The 20,806-nt window shown below is 40.4% G+C and overlaps 1 protein-coding gene across 2 annotated transcripts in view; it reads right to left on the bottom strand.

Moving 5' to 3' along the window:
• Positions 1-7,646: 7,646 nt before the first annotated feature.
• MME (membrane metalloendopeptidase) overlaps positions 7,647-20,806 on the bottom strand; it is a 45,871-nt gene continuing 32,711 nt past the window's right edge. For both annotated transcript variants that reach the window (XM_061452702.1, XM_061452701.1), the window contains exons 18-23: positions 18,922-19,041; positions 18,105-18,238; positions 15,699-15,764; positions 12,288-12,383; positions 11,944-12,020; positions 7,647-9,043 (exon numbers count right to left, since the gene is read on the bottom strand). In XM_061452702.1, coding sequence (XP_061308686.1) covers positions 8,944-9,043; positions 11,944-12,020; positions 12,288-12,383; positions 15,699-15,764; positions 18,105-18,238; positions 18,922-19,041 — 593 coding nt within the window. In that variant the 3' untranslated portion in view covers positions 7,647-8,943. The remainder of the gene's footprint in view (positions 9,044-11,943; positions 12,021-12,287; positions 12,384-15,698; positions 15,765-18,104; positions 18,239-18,921; positions 19,042-20,806) is intronic.

Genomic DNA, 20,806 nt, shown 5'->3' on the forward strand with positions numbered 1-20,806 from the left:
GAAGCCAGCTCCCTTGCGGCCGCTCTAACGTGTGCCGCAGCGCCCAAAACCTGCGGGAATGCGGCGGAGCTCGGCAAGGACACTGAGGGGCGGGGCCCGGGAAACTTCTGGAAGGGGGTGGAGTTATTGAGGGCACTGAGGGGCGGGGCCCTTTGTTGCCCTGGGGACCGGCTGGTGGTTGATGTGGAAGGTCGGTGTGGTAGGGTTCGCTCTTTGGCGGGCCTGCCAGGCGTTACAGGAGCACCTCGTCCCAGGCTTGACTTAAAACCGCCTCTGGGAGGTGTTTCAGCATGGACTGGCATAGGTACAAGCCCTTGCCTCACCCCAGGCTGTGGGACGCTGGCGCAGACCGCCTGGAGCTTCGCTTTACCTGCGGTAGGGCTGCTGCCGCCACAGGTAAGGAGCAACATCTGGTTTTGTGTTAACAGTGAACGGAGATAGCTGATTGCTTAACTTTGTCTTATAGGAGTGCATCAGACCTGTAAAACTTAAATGATTCAAAGTACAACAGTAATGGTATTTCTGTGTGTAGAAATCAAGACCTACCTCAGACCCTATCAAAGTTTCCAGACCTGTTCCTGGTTCTCGTCTGACAGTGCTGAGGAGGCTTAGCAGCTGTCTTCCTTTACGGGGATTCTGTGTTCCTTTACTAACGCTAGTGGCATGTGATTAATTACGTTTGCTTTTAAAAATAATTCTGTTGTACAAAGCTGGAGGGAACATCTTTTCCAGTGTGAAAATACAGGACTTAAAAGTTCTTACTGTTTCGTGAGAGGGTTTTTTTCTGTTCAAAGTTACATAGAGGGGTTGCATTTGGTTTATTTCAGTTGTTTACTGACACCTTAAAAAAGTGATCCTGGGGAATTGGTGTTTAGGTTAATTGATTTGCAGGATGTTATTGTGCTTCACCAGCTGTAGGAGCTGGAGATGAATCCATCCTTGCCGTGATCCAGCTGAAAGGGGCTGACCTGGGCATACCCCAGACTGGATACTTCATGTTACTGGTAACAGGTCAGACCTAATAGTAGCCTCTTACTCTTGATGTTCACGTGGGAGCTGGGTATAATTAGGAACCCGTGCTGACTGGTGAAGGATCTCTCTGAGGCATAGGGCCTGTCCTTTTATCTCCAGCCCTCACCCCGAAGTGTTTGCTCTGTTCCCTTTGTCTAGAAAGAGAGTTGTGGCCTCTCAGCCATTTGCAGAGGCCAGCTTGTACCTGTTCGCAGTCATGATGTGTTGATTAATATACAATCAGTATTTAAAGTTTTTACAGCAGCAGTGTTTTGGAGCCCTTCAGGTTGCAGTGTCTTCAGCCTGCTGCTATGCAAGGAGGTGTAGTCAATGACCATTTCAGTGCCAGTGATTCATGAGTTGAGGTGTTATGACAGGAAAAAATTTGAAAGACATTCTTTATTGTGAGGGTGGTGAGGCACTGGCACAAGTTGCCAAGAGAAGTTGTGGCTAACCCATCCCTGGCAGTGTTCAAGGCCAGGTTGGATGGGGCTTTGAGCAACCTGATCTAGTGGAAGCTGACTCTGTCCATGTTAGGGGATTGGAACTTGATGAGCTTTAAGGTCCCTTCCAACCCAAACTGTTCTGTGGTTCTCTGACAGGCTGCAAGGCAGATAGAGTTCACACCTACAATAGTCTTTTCTGTTGTTACTTATGAAAGTGTATGGTTTAATTAAAGATTGTAAACCTTTGTGTTTCAAGATAGCAGTGGTCACTGGAGGTAGTCTTAACACAGGATGAAGAGTTAATCTGCCAGTAGTGTGGTCCTTAAGCTGAATTACTTAAAACTGATTTAATAGATTCTTGATTTAGTAATCAAATGGTAGCTACTAGTACTCTATGTAAGTACCTTATTCTGGGTGGTAATGAAGGGAGAAGGTCACCAGAGAAGCTTCATACTTGGATGAGAAATCCTCCTGGAGAACAACAGTTAACTAGGATTAGGAATGTAGCTGATAAAGACAGCAGGCTTTACCAAGTTCAGTCCTGAAAGGTGTCCTCAGAAAAGGTAGGAAGGGTTTCTTTTAATCTGGGGGAAACATTCTGGTGAGTAGCCTTCTGTAGTTTCATCTGGTTGAAGATGTACTGGACAACTGGTTTATTTAGCAAAGAGCCTGGGAGTTGCTGCTGGCTACCTCCTTGACACAAGGTCTTCCATAACAGCAGTTGTGAGTTATGCTTTCTGCCATCCATTTTGACATCCATACCTCATCAAGGTGATTAATGACTTTGCCTCAGTTCATTGTCTCATAGCTGGGCTTCAAGCACACAATTTATATAGGCATGAAGCCCAGATCATAAAAGAGTCCAGCCTAGCATAGAAAGTCTCAACATCAGCAGCATAACTACCTTCTGCCCCTATGTTAGGTTCTCATAAAATACTAAATCAAGTTAGTGTCAGTCCTTACGTTCAAGGCTCTTGCTGAAACAGTACCAGGATATCTAAACAATTCTGGATCAAGGGTATAATTGGCAAACCTAGTCTTGAAGCACTGTGTAGCTACTAGAAGGTGACCTGAGCAAGAGGAGGATCTTTTCTCAGGATCTGGTTCAACTCTGGATCAAATTATAACTTCTGAGGTACAACAGAAACCACATCTTACGATTTTTCTGTGTAATGTATTTACATCTTTGTGTCTCCTCCAGCATGAGTATATATAGCTTATATATAACTGTGTGTACATATGTAGGTACATAACTAAATGAAGGTGGATGCTGTATTGCGTGTCAGCTGTTGTAGTGAGGAGGGTAACAGCAAGCATATTCTCAGTATTCTGCAGTGTATCATGGTTGAGGTTTAAGACTTGGAATAGATATGGGATATTTCATAGCAATTAAGTGGAAATAGTCGGATAATTTTACAACATCATCAATAAAATCCTCTTACAAGGAAGGAAGCCTTAGGACAATAAAATGGTCTACTTAGTAGCCTTACATGTGTAATCTCACAAAGGATTATTCCAAACCGTGTTCTGTTGTTTCCATTAGTGTAATAGCTAATTGCTACGTGAGGGTCTGCATGGAAGATGGAAAACATACTGAATGGTACTATTGTTGCCAGGAGGTCAGTGTAAAACAGAAGCTGTGAATGGGAAGTCTGAATACTGTCACCGTGAGAAATTTTGTCCCAGATGTATGACTGCTAGATTCTGGTGTGTGTGTAAGATTCTGATGGTACCTGTAAAGGCTCTAAGAGGGTTGCATTGTTTGGACATCAGTGCACGTATTCCTTCCTGGGTACAGGAAGCAGTTCCCTTATCTGAGGTAACAGTCTTTGATGCGAAGTGTTCTAAACATTTGTAGTTACACAGCAGAGTCCCAGGCAGCACAACAGCAGCTGGGCCTGCACGGGGGAATGAATATAATTTCAAAAACAAGGAGGTGAGTAGGACTTCAGGGCACAAATCCAGCCTTCTGCCTGTTACTGAGTCAGAGGGGCTGGTCTGAGCTCATTAGGACCCACATCTATTAAACACTGATTTTATGAGGAAAATTTATTTTCACTGACATCACTTCCTCCCATATTCTGGTTCTGGTATCTCAATGTGTGATGTGATGAGAATTGAATTAATGCAGACCAGAGGAGACATCAAGACACGTGGAATCTGAATAATTTGGGAAAAATCTGCCTGCTGTCAAAACCCAGCATATTTATTTTTTTTATGATCATTGGTGCCATTTCATTTGTTTTCTGAACTGTCTGCTTTCTGTTTTGTGGGACATTGCTCCAGTAGTGCAAAGTTGGTTGTATTATATAAAGTAATTCCAGATTCAGCTATGCTCACTAATAGGCTGACTCATTATGTGCATCTTTGATTTTTCTGGAGGAGAATTGATACCAGTGCCTCCTAATAAAGTAACTTTTGGACTTGTTTAGGTTAGTGGGAGGATTTAATTCTGAGATAACTTAATCTTCTTCTATTAGATTATCCTTCTATGAATATTACACCTTCAGAATTAGGTTTTTAATTACCGTTTTTCTGTACTACTGTAGTAATGTAGACACTGTGAGCTGTGCTCCTGTTCCAGCCTTCTTCACTGCTGAGCAATGAAATGACCCAGTGATTTGAATGAAACGCCAGTAATTTGCCCCAAGCACTGAGCTCATGTGTGTGTCTGCATGAAATATGATTGTCCATTTCTATGTGGATAAAAGGTAATAATGATTGGTATATGTAGGGGCAGAGATGTATGTATGGAGAGGACACTTCCCGAGCAGCTGGAAAGGTTGTTACTTTGTGGAATAAGAACTTCTTGATGGTTTAGCTAAGAAAATGAACATCAAACTTAGCAGTCTGTCAGCAGCAGGTCAAGTAAGAAAAGCACTGGGAAATTCTTAAAGGAAAATTATACATGCTGTGGTATATTACAGAAACATCAAAACTTTCCCTGTGTTGAGTTAAAAAGGAAGGAGTCCAGGAGAAGGAGCAGGGGGGGGAGGGGGGGCCAGGGACAGGACACATACACCCAAGGAATCTGGATGCATTATGGATCCCCAGCGCTTGGCTTTTCCTGGAAGGTTAACGCAAGGGTCACTGCTGTGCTAGGAAACTAAAGGATCCTTTGGGTCAGTAGCTGAACTATGCAGTAGGGAAAAAGTCTCCTTTCTATGGCCTTAGTTTTATTTCTGGCATTTATATCTTTGTCTGACAAACCTTTCATCTGATGTCCATATCTGGAATTGGGTTTTTTTTGTTATCTTCTTGTTTTCATCTGAATTTGCCATGAATGAAGGGTGATTTTTAAGGTAAAGGATTAGCATCAAGACATTCAGTCCCTGTGAGAATTGAAATGAGGTATGGCAACCTTTGAATTGGAACGTGTCCTTACTTAAACTGTGAGCTTATCTAGGATTTGGTGGTGCTAAAGTTTGGAAAGAACAAACTATGACCATGATTAACCAGTAATGCTCTTTGAGAAAAGGACTGAGGTACCGGGGTGGGTTCCAACTGTGTGTTGCTGCCTTCATGCCTCATTTTGCATTGGAAGGAAGCCTTGGGGCACATGCAGAGAGTGAAGCACAGCCTGATCTGAATGATCAAGAGACAGGACCAAGTGCCAGAGTTCTGATTCCAAGTGCAGCCTGTAGGATGTGGGATTGAATCACCTTAGTTCTTACCTCTGCTGACACTTTTCTTTGTTGGTTAAGCACAATGCTGGGGAAAATCCTTTATTGGACAATTGTTACTCATAAGCCATATGGGTGAAGAGCTCTCTGAACAATGTTATGGAACATGTGTGAATCCATTGTGGCTCCTGAACACAGTATGTGCCGTGTCTTGCCTATTTCTTGCTGTACTGTGATTTTCCACCAAGTGTTGCAAAAGATTGAGAAAACTCAGGTCTTTTATGTTTTGGAGCTAACGTAAATGCCCATGATTCAGTATCTGAAACTGGGATGTTCAAAAGTGGGGGTGGGTGGGGAAGAAGTGAATGTAGCATATGTAGACATGTACGAAAATACATTAACACTTGGCTAAGAAGTAGTGGTTAAGGAGTCACTTGTCCAGAAGCAGAAATCCCTGAGGGTTATTCTTAGCATCATCCTCACCCTTGGAGCTTTTCCATGTGCTGTGAGTCCAGACACTGGTCTATGGCACAAGGGCCCTGTGGCTGGAGTGAAGCTGGTTTACTTTGAATCATGGCACCTCAGCAGTACTCAGATGAATTATTTAGTGGTGATTGTGTGTTATGTACGTTTGGTACCCGTTTCATTAATGCCTTACCAATTAATTGACCAATGTCAGTATTTATGTGTATTTTATGTAGTCCCCAAGGTTTTGTCAGTCAGCTGCTGTGGAAAGTCAAGTTAAGTCAACTGAAACAACCAAAAGACATCCATAGAACTACAGTGACTGACTCTTTAGATTTTTAAGGAAGCTGACAGGGATACTGTAAATTGTTTATAATTTGGTGTTAGGTAAAATGGAGTGGGGGGTTTTCTTCAGAAGTATAAACAAATGCAGAAATTTACTGACTGATTCCTGCTATAGCTCAGTCTCGCTGTTCATTAGACTTTCAAGTAACTCTGTCCTTTCTTGCAAGGAAATATATCATAGAGCTGTTATTTTTTTTTTCATCCCTGTAGGTGTTTTTTTCCCCATGTACATTTCATTGGTCTTAACAAGGATGTTGTGATAAAGCAAAAAGCTGAAGTGACATTTCAGCCAAGATGAAAAAATGCAAAATGTGTAACGAGAAGGAAATCGGGCACATACCAGCTCTTCCCTTCAGATTTTGATGCTCTCCTCAGAACTTCAGAGCTCTTGGGAGGGTAGGCAGGATATGATAAGGGCAGCCTGACCAAGCTTTTGAGGAGAGGGGCTGTAACCCTCCCTTGATGACCTCTCCCGGCCCCGATGCTGATGAGTGTAAATCCTGCATGACTTGTAGCAGCCTCCGTGCAGGCAAAAGCTGGAAATGGCTCTGCAAAACTAGCTTGCAAAATAACGGCTGTTATCTTGGGAGTGCCCAAACTTGTATGAGTGTATTTAAAGAAGAATACAGTGGAGGGAGAAGTTACAGTTTAAGTGGGCAGGAAATGAGTAAGAAACACTGCAGATGGGTTATGTAATTGTATGGTTATTGGCCAGGGATTTATTTCTCTAAGACAATACAGAAGGAAGGTGACTTAAGTCTCTGGAAAAGGAAAACCAGGAATAAAACTATCAAAGGCAAGGGAATTTTAGGATTCTGAATGGAGGAGATAGCCTATATTCATCCACAAATCAATATCAATTTAAATACTCATCAGGTGTTAACAGACTTTTATTTCTTTTATGTATGGAATACTGTCTTTTTCCAGAAATTCCTTGCCTTCTGTTGAGGTAATACTGTTGGGGTTTTGTGTGTGTTTGTTTTCTTTTTTGTTTGTTTGTTTGGTTTTTGTTGGTTTTTTTTTTGTGCCGTTTTTCACTCTTTCTGGTTTTGAGCACTAACAAACACACACTGATTCACACTTCATAAGGCACTATCTTTTTTTCTACATATTGTCACAAATTCTTCAGTGTTCCTGCCAACTTGATTGTAAGCATTTTCTCAGTAAAACAAACTACATTTTCTTAGCCAGTGTAGCCAAGGTAGGTAAAATCGATGGAAAACACACTTTATCAATGCAGCATTTGTGTCAGTGATACCATCTTTACTGGTTTTAAAACTTTCGGCAATGAGTCTGGCAATTTACTGAATTCACAGGTGCCTCATGCCAGGCTCATGGAAATGCTAGAATGGACCAGTGCACTTGTACACAACTTGAGCTACTCCTGTGAAATCCAGGAGTGTTTAAATGTGGAACTGAAGAAGCAGAAAACATCAATGCTGCAGTGAGTGGCATGTCCTTCAGTTTTGTTTTTAGTTCTGCTGGTTTTCACTCTGCCTCTCTTTAGTGGTCAGGAGTGACTTGCTCATACTGTGGCAAGAAAGTCCTGGAACAGAAAGCTTTCTGCAGTCAAGTCTGGTGTGATTTCCATAGGTACTAAGTAACCTACTGACATCTACTTGTAAACTAGAAAATATGATGTAAATTGTCCTTGTGTTGCTTGTTACAGATGCTGAGGTGTGGTGCTCAGGGCGAGTACAGAAATGTATTTGCAGAGGGGATTTTTTTTTTTTTTTTTAAAGAACACACATTGAAATTGGCTCATAATTTCAGTTTATTAACAAAATGTTTTGATCAGATGACAAAGTCGGAAAGCTAAAAGGAACATAGGTTTTTAAATACACCTATTGTAGCAGTCATCTGAGGTATCTGGTACTTATTTTTGGAAATGTTTGCTTTGATATACAAAGCAGTAAGTTCCTTTGCAATCTGCATGAGGATGTTTAATACATATCACTGCAGATTTAAAGCCTTTTACCTTCTTACTTAAAGCTCCTTCTGATTCTTGCAATCACTTGTGCAGCTTCACTGATGTGAGGACTGACATCGATCAGAACATGTACAAATATTGTGCAGGATCAGACCCTATACACTGAGAAAGTCAGCCTGAAAACTTGAACATTGGTGTACTCCATTGGAGAGCTCAGTTTTATAGACCTATATTATTGCCTGATACCATGCTTTACTCAAATTTCCCAGTTCTGTGCAGCCACTGATAAAATATATTACAATGCTTTAAGTCAAAAGTGTAGCTTGGATTTAAATATAAAAACTATGATTTATACATTACTAGAAACTTTAAAAAAGACAAAATTCAGAGAAAGCAAGAAAAAGCTTAGAAAACTGTGAAAGGGTCTTTGATTGCAATCTTACAGATTATATGTTCAAAAATTAATAAATTACCTACAGTTACCTACAATTACCTGCAGTTTGGCTGGAAAGCAGTAAATAATCTGTTGTAAATAGTGACTTCAGGTAGTACACACTGGAATAATTAGTGAGTTACTTAAGTACAGCAGGTCTTTGGACTCCTCTTGTGTAAATGGTTTCAAGTAAAAATAATATTTGGTAGAATAGATCTATCATAACAGCAGGGGTACAAAGTCTGACAGGATATAAGCTGCTACTATCATGTTTTGATGTCTAAACCAGGGTTACTTAATATTTCCTCCCTCTGCCTGATGAGAAATACACATTCACCGACCTTTGGGAGATAACATGTTACATTTTGACATTTTAAAACAAAGCTAAAAAGCCACTGGTCAGTGGGGACCAGGTTTATTACAAGTGAATGGTACTGTATGCTGTCCAGTGACTTAGATTCTGCGAGGTTCAGTGTTAGGAAAAGCAGCCAGTCAGCTAGAGCAGCTAATTGCTGCATTGGCATTAGTTCTTTATTTGATGTTTTGAGGTGTGATTTTGTTGGTTTGCCTGTTTACTAAGAATTACAGCGAGTACTTTAGCATATTCTGCTCAGTTCTCTTCACCTTCTCAAAATAAGTTCAAAATTTCTGTTCTGGAAAGCTTCTCGAGATGAAAGGCTTACAGTTCTGTCACCAAACACGGCACTTTTTAGCAGGATCCATGTAATTTCTGTCGGTGCATGAAAAGGCTTCAGAAAACTCTGGAGAGTTCTGCAATGATCCTATGACCCTTTAAAACAAAACAACATCTTGTAATTGTTGCTTTCCTTTGTTTAAAACAAACAAGACGAGTCACATCTGGTAACTTTTTGTTGTTGCACATCACCTCAAAATACTGTGGGAAATGCCTGCATTTCTGAACTCTGACTATTGCTTCCATTTCATCTCAAGCAGTGCCTGTATTTTCTCTTTTCAGTTTGTATGGTCCCTGTTGACCCACTTCCCCCCCCCCCCCCCCAAAGAACAGGACCTGTCCTTTCTTTGTTACTGGGTCTCACAGAAATCCTCTTTATTTTACTCAGAACAGGTTTATTGCTTGTTGTTGGTTTACACTGAGAATTCTTTCACCTATGTTTTGCTGTCAAGTTGCTTAGTAAAGGGAAAGCAAGGCCCTGAGGTAGAAGATTGCAGTGTAACTTCTCAATAAATGTTCATTTACATTTTTATACCAATCATGTTTCAACTGAGATCACATTGCTTCTCTGAGCATTCTTCACAATTGTTCCAGTGAATGAGTTTCCAGGAAAAAACTCATACGAAGTACAGCTTTCAAGTGAATATGAGGACATTCTAGCCAAAGCAGTTTTTAAATGCATAATTGTGAACATATGTCAATGTATTGAGTTGTTCATTCCTTCCATGGAAATACAGCATGTACATACCTCTGCAGAACAACTACTTCTGCTTCATATGTCAAGTGTAGGTACTGATGTGTATTGACTCTGGACCAGGAATTATTTGAAGAACCATTTCTTTGAGTAATTTGTGATTGTTCTGTGAATAACCTTAGTCATTAGATTTAAAAGAACCAGGAAGCATCTACAGAAGCTGAGGTTAAGCAGCTGACATCTGCAACAATTTGACTATCTCTACAAGGCCAAAAGTGAGATGACCTACTAGCTGGTCTTGGGAACCAGCAGCGGAACAGGAGGAGACAGCACAGAAAAATGATTACAAAGCAAGTTGTGCGTTTCAGTGGCATAGCAGTGCTTCACTGCTCTTAAGGACCAGAACTGCTAAAATGGAATTTTGCCAGACAAAGCAAAAAGTATTTTGGGTGTAAATAAACTCAGAGTTGTTAATAAGAAATGGATAAACCAGTGGTGGAATAAGAGTCCTGCTTCATTTACTAACAGCCCCAGAACTACCAGGATTTGGTACATAAGCAAGGCTTGACCTGTATCTGTTATTATACTTGCTCTGTTTTAATTTTGCATGTTAACACACAGATACAGATTCTCTTCCACCTATCTTTGATGATTATTCAGTCTAAGGCATCTTTCTGTTAACTGACAAGAGATTCTACGTGTCCAGTATTCAGAGTTGTTAGCCCATAAACTAAATTTGTACTGTGCAATTAACCATGTTTATGAAGAGCTGCCTATCCTGCCTGTAAGGAGAAATAGCATGCAGTCAGCGTAGCTGGTGTTAAATGACAAAAAAAACCCACTCCAACCCCCAAATAATAAAAAAGGCACAGTGGGAGCTGTTGTGTCATTTAAATAGTATGTCATCAGGCAGTAATTTTGTGTGTATGTCTTGTACTGAAATGCTTTCTATTTTAGAGCTCTTAAGGAGGCCTCACCTGAAAATTACTTCAGTTCTAAAAATGTTAATATGGTTTCTCATTAATACTTGTGTATGAAGTTTATAGCTGTTCATACTGATGTAAAAACGGAACAATACGCGATGTAATATATCCAAGATACATGCAAATCCAGTTACACAAAGATGCTGGATTTCTAAGGGCTTGTGACTTGCACAAATGTGAAACACAAAGAGGAGAGACAGTTCTGAGGAACCTCGTCAGCCTTACAACCCCGGGTGCTGAGGGGTGGGACTTGAGGCATAAACTGTCTCCAGGAGGAATCTCAAGATAGTACAGAAACCACCCACAGTGAAATGCCAGTCAAGTAGCAATTGAAGGAACAGTTGCTGCTTTCACTAAATATTTGGGTATGTGGAATAAACAAAATAATTCTGAAAAGCCATTGAAAGAAAGATATGGGAATTAATAGTACCAGGAGAGAAATTTGCTATTGTGTACAGAAATCCTGGAGATGACACAGCCTTCCAAAGCAAACAGATGCTGTGATGTCTACATTATCACTTGATCTCATGGCATTTGACCAAGCCAATTTAGTAAAGTAAAAAACTTTGTTACACAACTGATGACTAGGTTGCTGTGATTTCAGTTAAAAAGAAAAGGTCCTAGTCTGGCCCAAAGACTTCCACCCTGATCAGCCAAGTTCCCTGCATGACTCTACTGAACTTGAGCCCGCCTCTCCGTGGGAAGGCTGGCTGAGTACACAAGGCAGAAAATACAAATCTGCTTATTGCATCACAGTATCGGGCTTGTGACTGATTGAGGGGCAGTGATCTTCCACCTAAAACCCACTTCTGTTCCTCTTGCAAGACGGAGCAGATTGTGACCTTGTATAACACCTGTGACACAGTGGAGCTCCAGGCCTGGGCTGCAACAGATACTCTGAGAAACGCTGTCAACGTAATAGCAAAGACAGGCCATTCCACTCTGGAACAAAGAATGTCTTTCTAGCTGTAGATGGCAAAGGCCATTAACAGAAGGTCGTTTTATCTCATGTTAGTGTTGCTGTTTAAAAGAAGATGAATTTTTTTTCCATGCTTGGAAGAGTAAAATCCTTGCACTTCACAGATTAACTTGAGACTTTTCCTGTGACGTTATTGAAGGATGGAAGTTCATCCATCAGATGACACAGACTATCTCTCTTTCTCTTAACCACCTCCAGTGTGTTGTGTCTGTATATGTGTGCATGCCTAAATCTACCCTGGTAAGTGCACCCTAGCTTTTTGTGCAAAGGTTTTTAAATTCTATAGCTGAAAGTTGTCTTGCACCTAGGAAGTGCACTGAAGATTATTGTGTGTGCTGACCTGAATTTGCCTGGGCTGTGCACGTCAGTTTTGATGGAATTCACAGCATATTCTGGTCTGTATGTTCCACACCATACCTAAGCACATAACAAAGAAAAGCATTTGTTAGCCATAAGATTGTCCAGGAAGAGACCTGCTCTCCTTTTGTGGCTGAATTAATGTATCTAGGGATGACAAAAATTACCTAACAGTAATTTATTTTCTCTACTTCATAGTGAACACTGCCCAGCTTAGCAACTCTGCCAGCTCTTAGTAAAACTATGGTCAGCCTGTTCTTTCCAATTTACTATTAAACTGTACCTTCAAGTGATTTTCAAAGTCTTCAGTCAAGAAGTATAGAATACCTGTGCAAAGTTCACAAAAAACAGCTGTTTGTGGTTCATTTCAAGACCAGGAAGAAGTTTTTCTTTTCCATGCTTTTCCACAAAGTTTTCATAGGCCTGTAGAATGAATTGAGTAGAAATGTTAACAATTTCCAGCACGGACAGTCAAAATGAAATTATGACAAGGAGGAACATTCTTTGACATACTTCTTCATGGAATACCTTGGCCTTCCATCTCGCCACGTGCCACCTTTTAAGCAGGAGATGAGAGGGACATTTCTTACTACTGTGATAACAGCAGTCTGACTGAATCAAGGAAGCTTTCCCATTGGATGTGCCTTACAGTGCTGTTCTACAGCAGGTTTAGTGAAGCTGCCTGAATTATATTGGAATACATAGTTAGAGAAACAGGCCTAAAGGTGGCAATTTATTGTAGCAAAAAAACCCAAGGCTAATGGAATAATTTCAGTAAGATGGGTACACTTGGAATAACAAGATTTTTGCATAATTACCCATCTGTTTACAGGGGAAGAAATTAAGAATGCAAAGGAGGACAGTTGTGTTCTGAAATACAGCAGCTACTGAGAGTTTATGCTACTTTTCAGTGAGCTTCATAAAAATGAATGTATTAAATTCCACTGGACTGTTACATATTTATCTAGCAAATTCTTTCATAGGGTTAATAAATGACTGCATAAAGCAAGGTGGTTCTGTCTTTAAAGAGTAGAATATGTTCTATAACAGAAATAATTGTGATTTTTCTGACATCAGCTGAGGGGTAGGTGGCAAGCTCTGTGCTAAACCAGCCTCCCAGCTGCTGGGGTTCCAAGCTGTCAGTATGAAGACTCACCAGCAGCAGCTTTGTCTCCTGTGGGTCAGGCATTGCTACCAGTTACTCTCTGTATGTCCCTCCACATGGAAATGCATGCTGCTGTGCTGCTTTCTAAGGCACAGTCCCAAAATGAGTCTACCTGTGGCATCTCGCATGATTTGGGGATTCCCTGTGTGTGTATCCCTGGCTGAGTGACTTGGCTGGGCAGGCCAGCCTGCCTCTGCTCAGGGAGGCACAAATAATCTCCAAGACAATCCAGGTGGGATTCATTCCTCCCCTACTTGTTCATCTTTTTCTCTTCCCCTTCTTCTTTCCATTGCACCTGAGAGATCTGGAGTAAAAGCTGCAGCTGTGGCAAACAATTATTCTAGTCTCTGATTCTACAGGCAGGTATTTGCTGCCTGTTTACAGTTTGTTCTTCTTCCAAATGTTTTATCCCATAAGTATATTTTGTTTTCCCCCACAACTATTGACTTACAGTCTAAAATACCATACTTATGGTAAGATTTGCTTTCCCTGTACACAATGCGGAGCTCTGGAATTCAATATTACTAGCACAAAACTGATTCTGCAGGGAGAAGACATGAATTTTATCAATCTCTAATGTTGCATTATGAAAAGTAGATTTTTCACTGTGATTTTGTTTTAAAGCAAATTGCAGAAGATTTTAAAAGCTTTCCACAGTAAGAACAATTGCTTTCATGTTTCTTATGAAGCCCATGTGCCAAACAATGTGTTGTTAGTATATCATTACTGATAGAAAGATGCTAACAAACTAGAGAAATGTTATGACTAAAGTCAGTGCCAATCTACAACACGAGGCAAGCCAATCAACTGTACAAGTCCAAGTTGAGGAAGAAGTGGTTAACAGGTCTACTGAAAAGGTTTGGAAGTTTTTAGTGGAAAACAAGCTGAACAAGAGCCAACGGTGCCACAGTATCACACAAAAGGCAAGTGGCATGTATAAACAGAAGTGTCTTATGAAGTATCCTTCTATGCTGTTTGGTATTGGCCAGGTCTCAGCTGGAGCCCTCTGTCCAGTTTTGGGCACTGCACTTTTAAGAAAGATGTAGACCAACTGGAGAGAGGCCAGAAGAAAGCAGCAAGACTGAGCAGAGGTCTAGCAAACATGACCTATGAGGAAAGATTGAAGGAATTGGGTTTGTTTAGTCTAAAGAAGAGAAGTCTGGGCTTTCAAGTATGTAGCAGTCTTCAAATATGAAAAAGGTCACAGAAAAGAAAGGAGCAGATTGCTCCATTTCCACTGCTGAAAGACACGATGGCACTCAGGGAGTAAGAAGAGGTAGCAGAACTGCTCATACGGTATGTCTGAATGATACAGAAATGGGTGATTCTACCTGCTAGGAGGTGGGGGTGGGATGACTAGATGGCCTCTCAGGATTCCTTTTGGACCCTTTTTTAATATTCATATGATATAATAATAGTTATGAAAATCTAATTCTTTTTTTGTAATACTTCTGACCTATTTTTTTTTTTCTGGCTGCTCTCTTTTCCTTTCAAAAAGAGTGCCCCCTTTTCGTGGATTTGTACTGTTGGGGTTTTTTAAATGCGTAAGTGTTCCAGTAACTGAAGATTAGATTAATATGCCCTACTGGCACCTCTTTTATGCTTCCAAGTCATTCTTTAGACTCTTACTAATAATTGTATTTGCCCTCAAATGTGTATATTTCTAGTAAATTAAGTGTTGCTGATGGCCATCCTTTGCAGAAGCTGTGATGGTAACTTTGAGAAGTGTGCATGTGCCTGTGCATCCCAGCAGCACTTTGCTGAGGAATGAGAGCGCTCTGGTTGTCAAGTGCTGAATATTTTTACCTTAGAACAAGGTGTTCGGGGAAGGAGAGGGAGGATCATGTTGTTAAAGCCTGCAACCACCAGGTTTGCAGGTAACAGGAAAAGTTCATAGAGAAGCTGACTTGCTTCTTGCCTCCCAACTCATAGTCACAAACAGAAGACCCCTGCTGCTTTTGCTTTCAGTGTTAAAGCTGGCCACTCTAAGGAGCTGAGTTTTTCAGATGAAAGGAAAGCCAAAAAGCATGCAAGCTTCCACAGAAGGCTTAGCACTGGGACTCCAGATGTCACTGGTATCTTTGGATACCTGTACAGGGGACCTAAGTCACTTGTACAGAATGATATTTTGAACAGTTTTTGAACAGTGAATAGTGTTTCATGTAGACAGAGACTGTTTATGGATCAGAAGAAAGTAATTCTCTCCTTTGTGACATAAAAAGAGCTGGTGAAGACAGATAGCCAGAGGCAGACAGCTGCTCAGTATCATCAGAGTAGTTAGGTGATGGTCCAAGTGTGATTCATTAAATGTTTTCATGCTACACATTTGTTATTCACAAATGGAAAAAAACAAGCCAGCTGAAAAAGAAAACACTAGGAACAGGTAGCATGTATCCTGAAATAATAGGAAGAAAGAAACACAATAGCTGGTCAATAGTCTTAAACCATGCCTTGATGATGCAGTAGGTACGGTCCTGTCCCTAACACAAAAATGTTTCTTCTTCAAAGGCTCTGCAATTAATTTTCTTAATCTATGATGATTTCAGCTAAAATTAGAAAAGAGTACTTCTTACCTTATATGCTTGTCTAATACCCCCATTATCAGCAATGTTTTCTCCTAGTGTATTGATTCCACTCAGCTGTAAAACAAAAAGGAAAAAGTACACATTTCTGAAAAGAAGAGCTTATCCAAGGCCTGCAATGTCAGGTTTGTGAGTTGGGTTGTTGTTTTTTTTTTTGTTTGTTTTGTTTTTTTTTTGTTGTTTTAAATTTATTTTTTCCCTTCCCACTTTTGAAAGGCAAAAATTCACATAAAATTTGAAGTTTTAGCAGAAAATTATGTGAACATCTCTGAAGAGTCTTTGCCTCTCTTGTCTCAAAATCTGTGTAGATACTGTTGTTTTCCCTCATCCTCCTCCTTCCCCTACAGGCAACTTTCAAGGCTCTCATATACCTTTTACCCAGGTTTTCTGATGCTTAGTCATTCATTCAGTCTTCCTATTTTTTATCATATCTTTAACGCTTAGTTTCTTACTACAGTTCCAGTTAGAGGAAGTGGACAGAATCTGTCTGTATAGTCTGCATATTAAAATCCAAAGTCCAAATAGCTGAAATGATCAGGTAGCAGCTGTCAGTAAATCTGCTAGGAAGTATTTGTGTATTAGGCAAGTTAGGTAGCAAGATATATAGAAGATACCTATTTAGCTGGTATAGTATTAAGTCAGTAAAGTGTCAGTGAAGTGTCATTAAAGATGATGATGCTTTGGTAATGGAGAGTCTGCAATTTAATTTTTTTAAAAAGCCATATTTTTACCCTTTAGCCCAAGATACTGGGCTATGATATTCAGAGCTGCAAAACCTGGAATTGTCATTAGATTGAACTCAATGTGTGGAAAAAATGGCAGAAAAGTATGTTAATGTATTCAAGTTTTACTGGCTTGTCTATAAGTCTTAACGGTTTAACACACAGATCAGGAAAACCTAAGGGCTGGAAGTTTTATCTTTTCTCTACTCTGTATGACAGAAAATATTCTCAGCCTCTAAAAACCCAGACAGTAGTAGTCAGAGAAATAGCTTCTTGTGTCTTCTCTTTCATCACTTTAACTGTTGGAGATCCGATCCAAGAGAAATTTTGTTCTTTACAGAAGAACAGCTGGTGGCACGGTTCAGTGCTTCATGTGGCATTATCCACTGATGTCCAAAATAAACAAGGTGGATGTTAAAAGTAGTAAGTAGTCTTCCACAGTGCAACGCAGCTCCTGTCATAAACTGCTTTACTTCCTTTCCTGAGCACCAGTGATGCAGGGGCTGACACTCACTTGTCATGTCACTAGCTGTGTGAAAGATGTAGGACTGTGAACTAAGTACTGAACTGGTGTGCAGGATGTACCTCAGTTGCCAGTGACGGCAGCTCAGGTAGTAATAATAGTGGTACAAATCTGTTCTCTGTAGTTCTGAAGTAGGTGCACTGCCAGCCTGGGACAGTAAAATCTCTATGGGAGCAGGGTGGAAGCACTGTGAAGATGATTAAACTGTCTGTAGATGATAAAAGACACAATGTAGGTGCATTAGCAGAGTATTTGGAGACCCCTGAAATGACATGCTGTGAAGTGCTGTGTTACGTATGCAGGGCTGTCTCCTTCCAGTGGCAGTTTTGCAGCTTGCATTTCCTAGGAAGGGACCGATCTGCTGATCAGTATGTGTAATTGTATCACTGTCACCTGCTTCAGTGAGTTAAAAGGAATATTGATCTTGTTGGGACACAGAATAGACTGATCCTGCTAACTGTTCTCATTAAATTTGGTCTTCCAGACATACACTGAATGCTTACTGATGTTAACTGCATGGAGTGCAATAAATGCAGTCACATTTAGACTGCCTGCCTCCTAAATCTGCAGACCACCTCTTCCTCTCCTGCCATACCCTGATTCTTTTCAGACCTTTTAGCTCTGTACTACAGACTGTTCTTTGGGGGAAAGAGCAGGAAAGTTTTGAGTGAAGGAAAGCAACAAGCAGGTTTGGTTTTGTTGAGGTTATATATTATTTGTGCATGAAGTTTTGTGGAAATGCAGTTCAAAGGTTCTTTCCCCCTGCCCTGTTCCTTTTGTGGAATTAAAAAAGAGCATAAGAGCATTTGAAGGCCCAGAAAGGCTTCTAGGCAAAGGCCTAGAAAGGACTGCTACTTGTTTGTAATGATAAGCCCTGCCTCTGTCAAAACAGTCAGGGTATGTGTGACATTTTTACCACTACCTTTAATTTTAACAATCTGTTTTGTCTCCCCTCCCCCTTCTTTTCTTTCTTTATTTGTTTAGTGTCAATTTTTATTTTATTTTTTTTTTTCCTTTTTGGTGTAGGCATGACAGTACTGGCCATAAGCTAAGACAGCATTCATGTAAATAAGGGTTTGCATGTTTCGGACATAAGATTTCATGCTTCCTCATTAAAAATAATTTTGGTAGTTACAAATAAGTATGACATACATGCTGTCCACCTGCTAGGTCCCATGAGAAGTTTCCATACTGGTACACCATACACTGGGATAGCTCCTTAAAATTGTGTGCTGATTCTTCAGTCCACCAGTCTACAAGGTCTCCATTCTCATTGAAATTTCTGCCTGTAATAGTATGTTAACAGAATTATGTACACAGGAAAAGCGCGGTTTGATCCAGTAAGAAGGGTAGCAAGTAAACAGATGGTAGGGTTTTTTTAGGGTGGTTTTTGGTTTTGGTTGGTTGGGACTTTTCTTTGCTAAGAGGGTTATATTTCAGTAGAGGAGAAAAACCAAACAAATTCAGATGGAATCAGCAGGTGGTATTAAGGTTCTCTTAGGAAGCCTGGTATGGTTCTGACCTGTTGCTCAATGCTGGATTGACCATTGTGCAGGTCTAGAAATTAACAGTGTGGCTGAGCAGCACGTCTCATGGCTAGACCCGTGAGTTCATGTCTGTACCAGCATAGTGATGCTCCCTGTCCACAATTAATTTGTGGTTTGTGATGGTTTTTGATGTGGCCTTTGGGAAAAGCAAGTGACCAGCAACTAATTTAAAAGCCCTTGTGTGCACAAGCCCACATCTTAGGCAGTTGCTGCAGCCTAGCATCTTACAAAAGTGTCTGCGGGATTCTTTGGATTATGCTTTTGCGGAATCATCATGGAGAACAATACCATAAAGACTCAGAAATCCAGATTTGGTCTTAAATATGGAAAGTTCATCTTCACTTTTTCTGATCTTTGGAATGATTAAGCACTAATGCATGTAAAAAATTATAAGTTTTGTAATTAGAAACTCAGAGCCTTACCATTGTCATCAAAACCATGTGTGATTTCATGACCGATGACCATGCCTATGCCACCATAATTCAGAGATCTGGGTTGGGATGCACTGAAGAAAGGGGGCTGCAAAATGCCAGCTGGAAAGACTGCAAAAGAACCCACATCACAATTAAGGCCCTGCCTTATTATCCTGTGTGTGCAGTGTGAACAGACAATTTTTATGGGCTTGAACCAAAGTCGTATTCTTCCCTCAGATATACCACCAGGAGTAGGTGAAATGACACAGGATAATGGCTGTGGTATAGTGGGCACAGCTCAGTGGAACCACTCCCCTCTTCAGACACTTGCAAAATCATGATCAGCTTTTACTTTGTCTGTGTTAACTATTTTATTTTGCAAAAAAGCAGTTTACTTTTCCAGTTTACAGCACTTACCATCTCAGACTCCTGTATCATTATTAAATAAATTTCACAACATCATGAAAAGTGTAAGAGTGTTCCCCTAGAAGAATAAATTACTTTATAATTGTCCTCATACAAATCAACCTCAGAGAGAGGACTTTATTCTTCCATGGGAAATATCAGTAACTCCCACTAGAATCAACAAAAATAGGCCAAGTTGGCAATGAAAGAACTGGAACAAAGCAGTTCTTTTCACCCACTTCTGTGCTCATTTTTCTAGGCTTTTAAGAAACAGAATAGTAATAAAGAAATCATCTTGCAATTGTGATCTTTTTATAAATGAATTATATAAATTACTCAGTTACACTTTGTATCTCATGCAGGCCTCTTCCCTTCAGCCTGCTGCAGCAGTATAAAGTGTTAATTCTCACTCTCACTCTGAATGAGATGTATGTAACTCTACAAAACTTGAACAAAAACAAGTAATTAGATGAGTTTTCACACACGAAAGAAAACAGATACTTCTTGCATTTTAGCATAGATCCAGTACAGTTCTATCACTTTCTTACAAGAGGAGAAAGAAGCATGGGAAAATCTAAAATAATAAACAGGCTAGGAAAAACATGTTTCTGCTGTCATGTGTAAACTGCTGCCTACAGTCACAGTAATCCTGTTACAATGTTAGCTCTTCATGGAATTAAATATCCAAATGTTTGGATGTTACTATCGGGAAGTACTGGCAGTAAAGAAGAGTATAAATGTTGTACTGTGTGGTGGGCTATTTTGAAGACTGGCAAAACAGAGCAATACCTGGAGTGCCCAGCATCGGAATGCTGTTCTTTCTGGAGATTACTGCTAGCAAGATGTTTACTCGGAGTCCTACATCCAGATCCTGGTGGCCTTGAATATTACAAGTGTGGCTTGCTTGGATGTCAGTCTGTCTTTTGCTTGAAACCAGGGAACCATCTTCCCTCTCTGGAGGCAGACAGTTCCCTGGGACTTTCAGTTTAGTTTAATTAATACTCTATCACTTCATCTATTTTTAGAGTAAAATGTCAGAACTCATAGATGTTATTTATTTTTAACTCAACCCTTCTGGAAACAATATATTCTGTGACTTCTGCTACACAATATAGATCTGTAGTGGATAGGCATTTCTCCCACAGTAGGATACATTTCACGCTGAGTTTTAAAGAAGTGCAGCTCCTTAGGGATCTAAAGGGCAGATGGTACTTCTCAGCTTTGTGAATATTCAAGGCAGGAAAAGGCATGCAGTATTTCCCTCAGTCTGTGCAGTCATGGACAGAAAAAAAGCTATGCTGCTTTTCTTCCTATATGTGTTTGAGAACAGTAATGCCTTTACCAGTGCTGGCAGTCTTGCAGAGTATCCCACAACAGCTGGAAGTGCGGGGCAGTTCAGTTTTGCATACCTGCCGGTGGGTCAGGTAATTGGCACCTAAAGGAACACATAGTGGCCCACCTTACTAGCAGCAGTTTTGCTAATATTTCT

Source organism: Pezoporus flaviventris, unplaced genomic scaffold (assembly GCF_033815535.1).
Source record: "Pezoporus flaviventris isolate CSIRO_AGI_PZ_B2104156 unplaced genomic scaffold, CSIRO_AGI_Pfla_v1 ptg000013l, whole genome shotgun sequence".
In the NCBI taxonomy this organism is placed as follows: domain Eukaryota; kingdom Metazoa; phylum Chordata; class Aves; order Psittaciformes; family Psittacidae; genus Pezoporus; species Pezoporus flaviventris.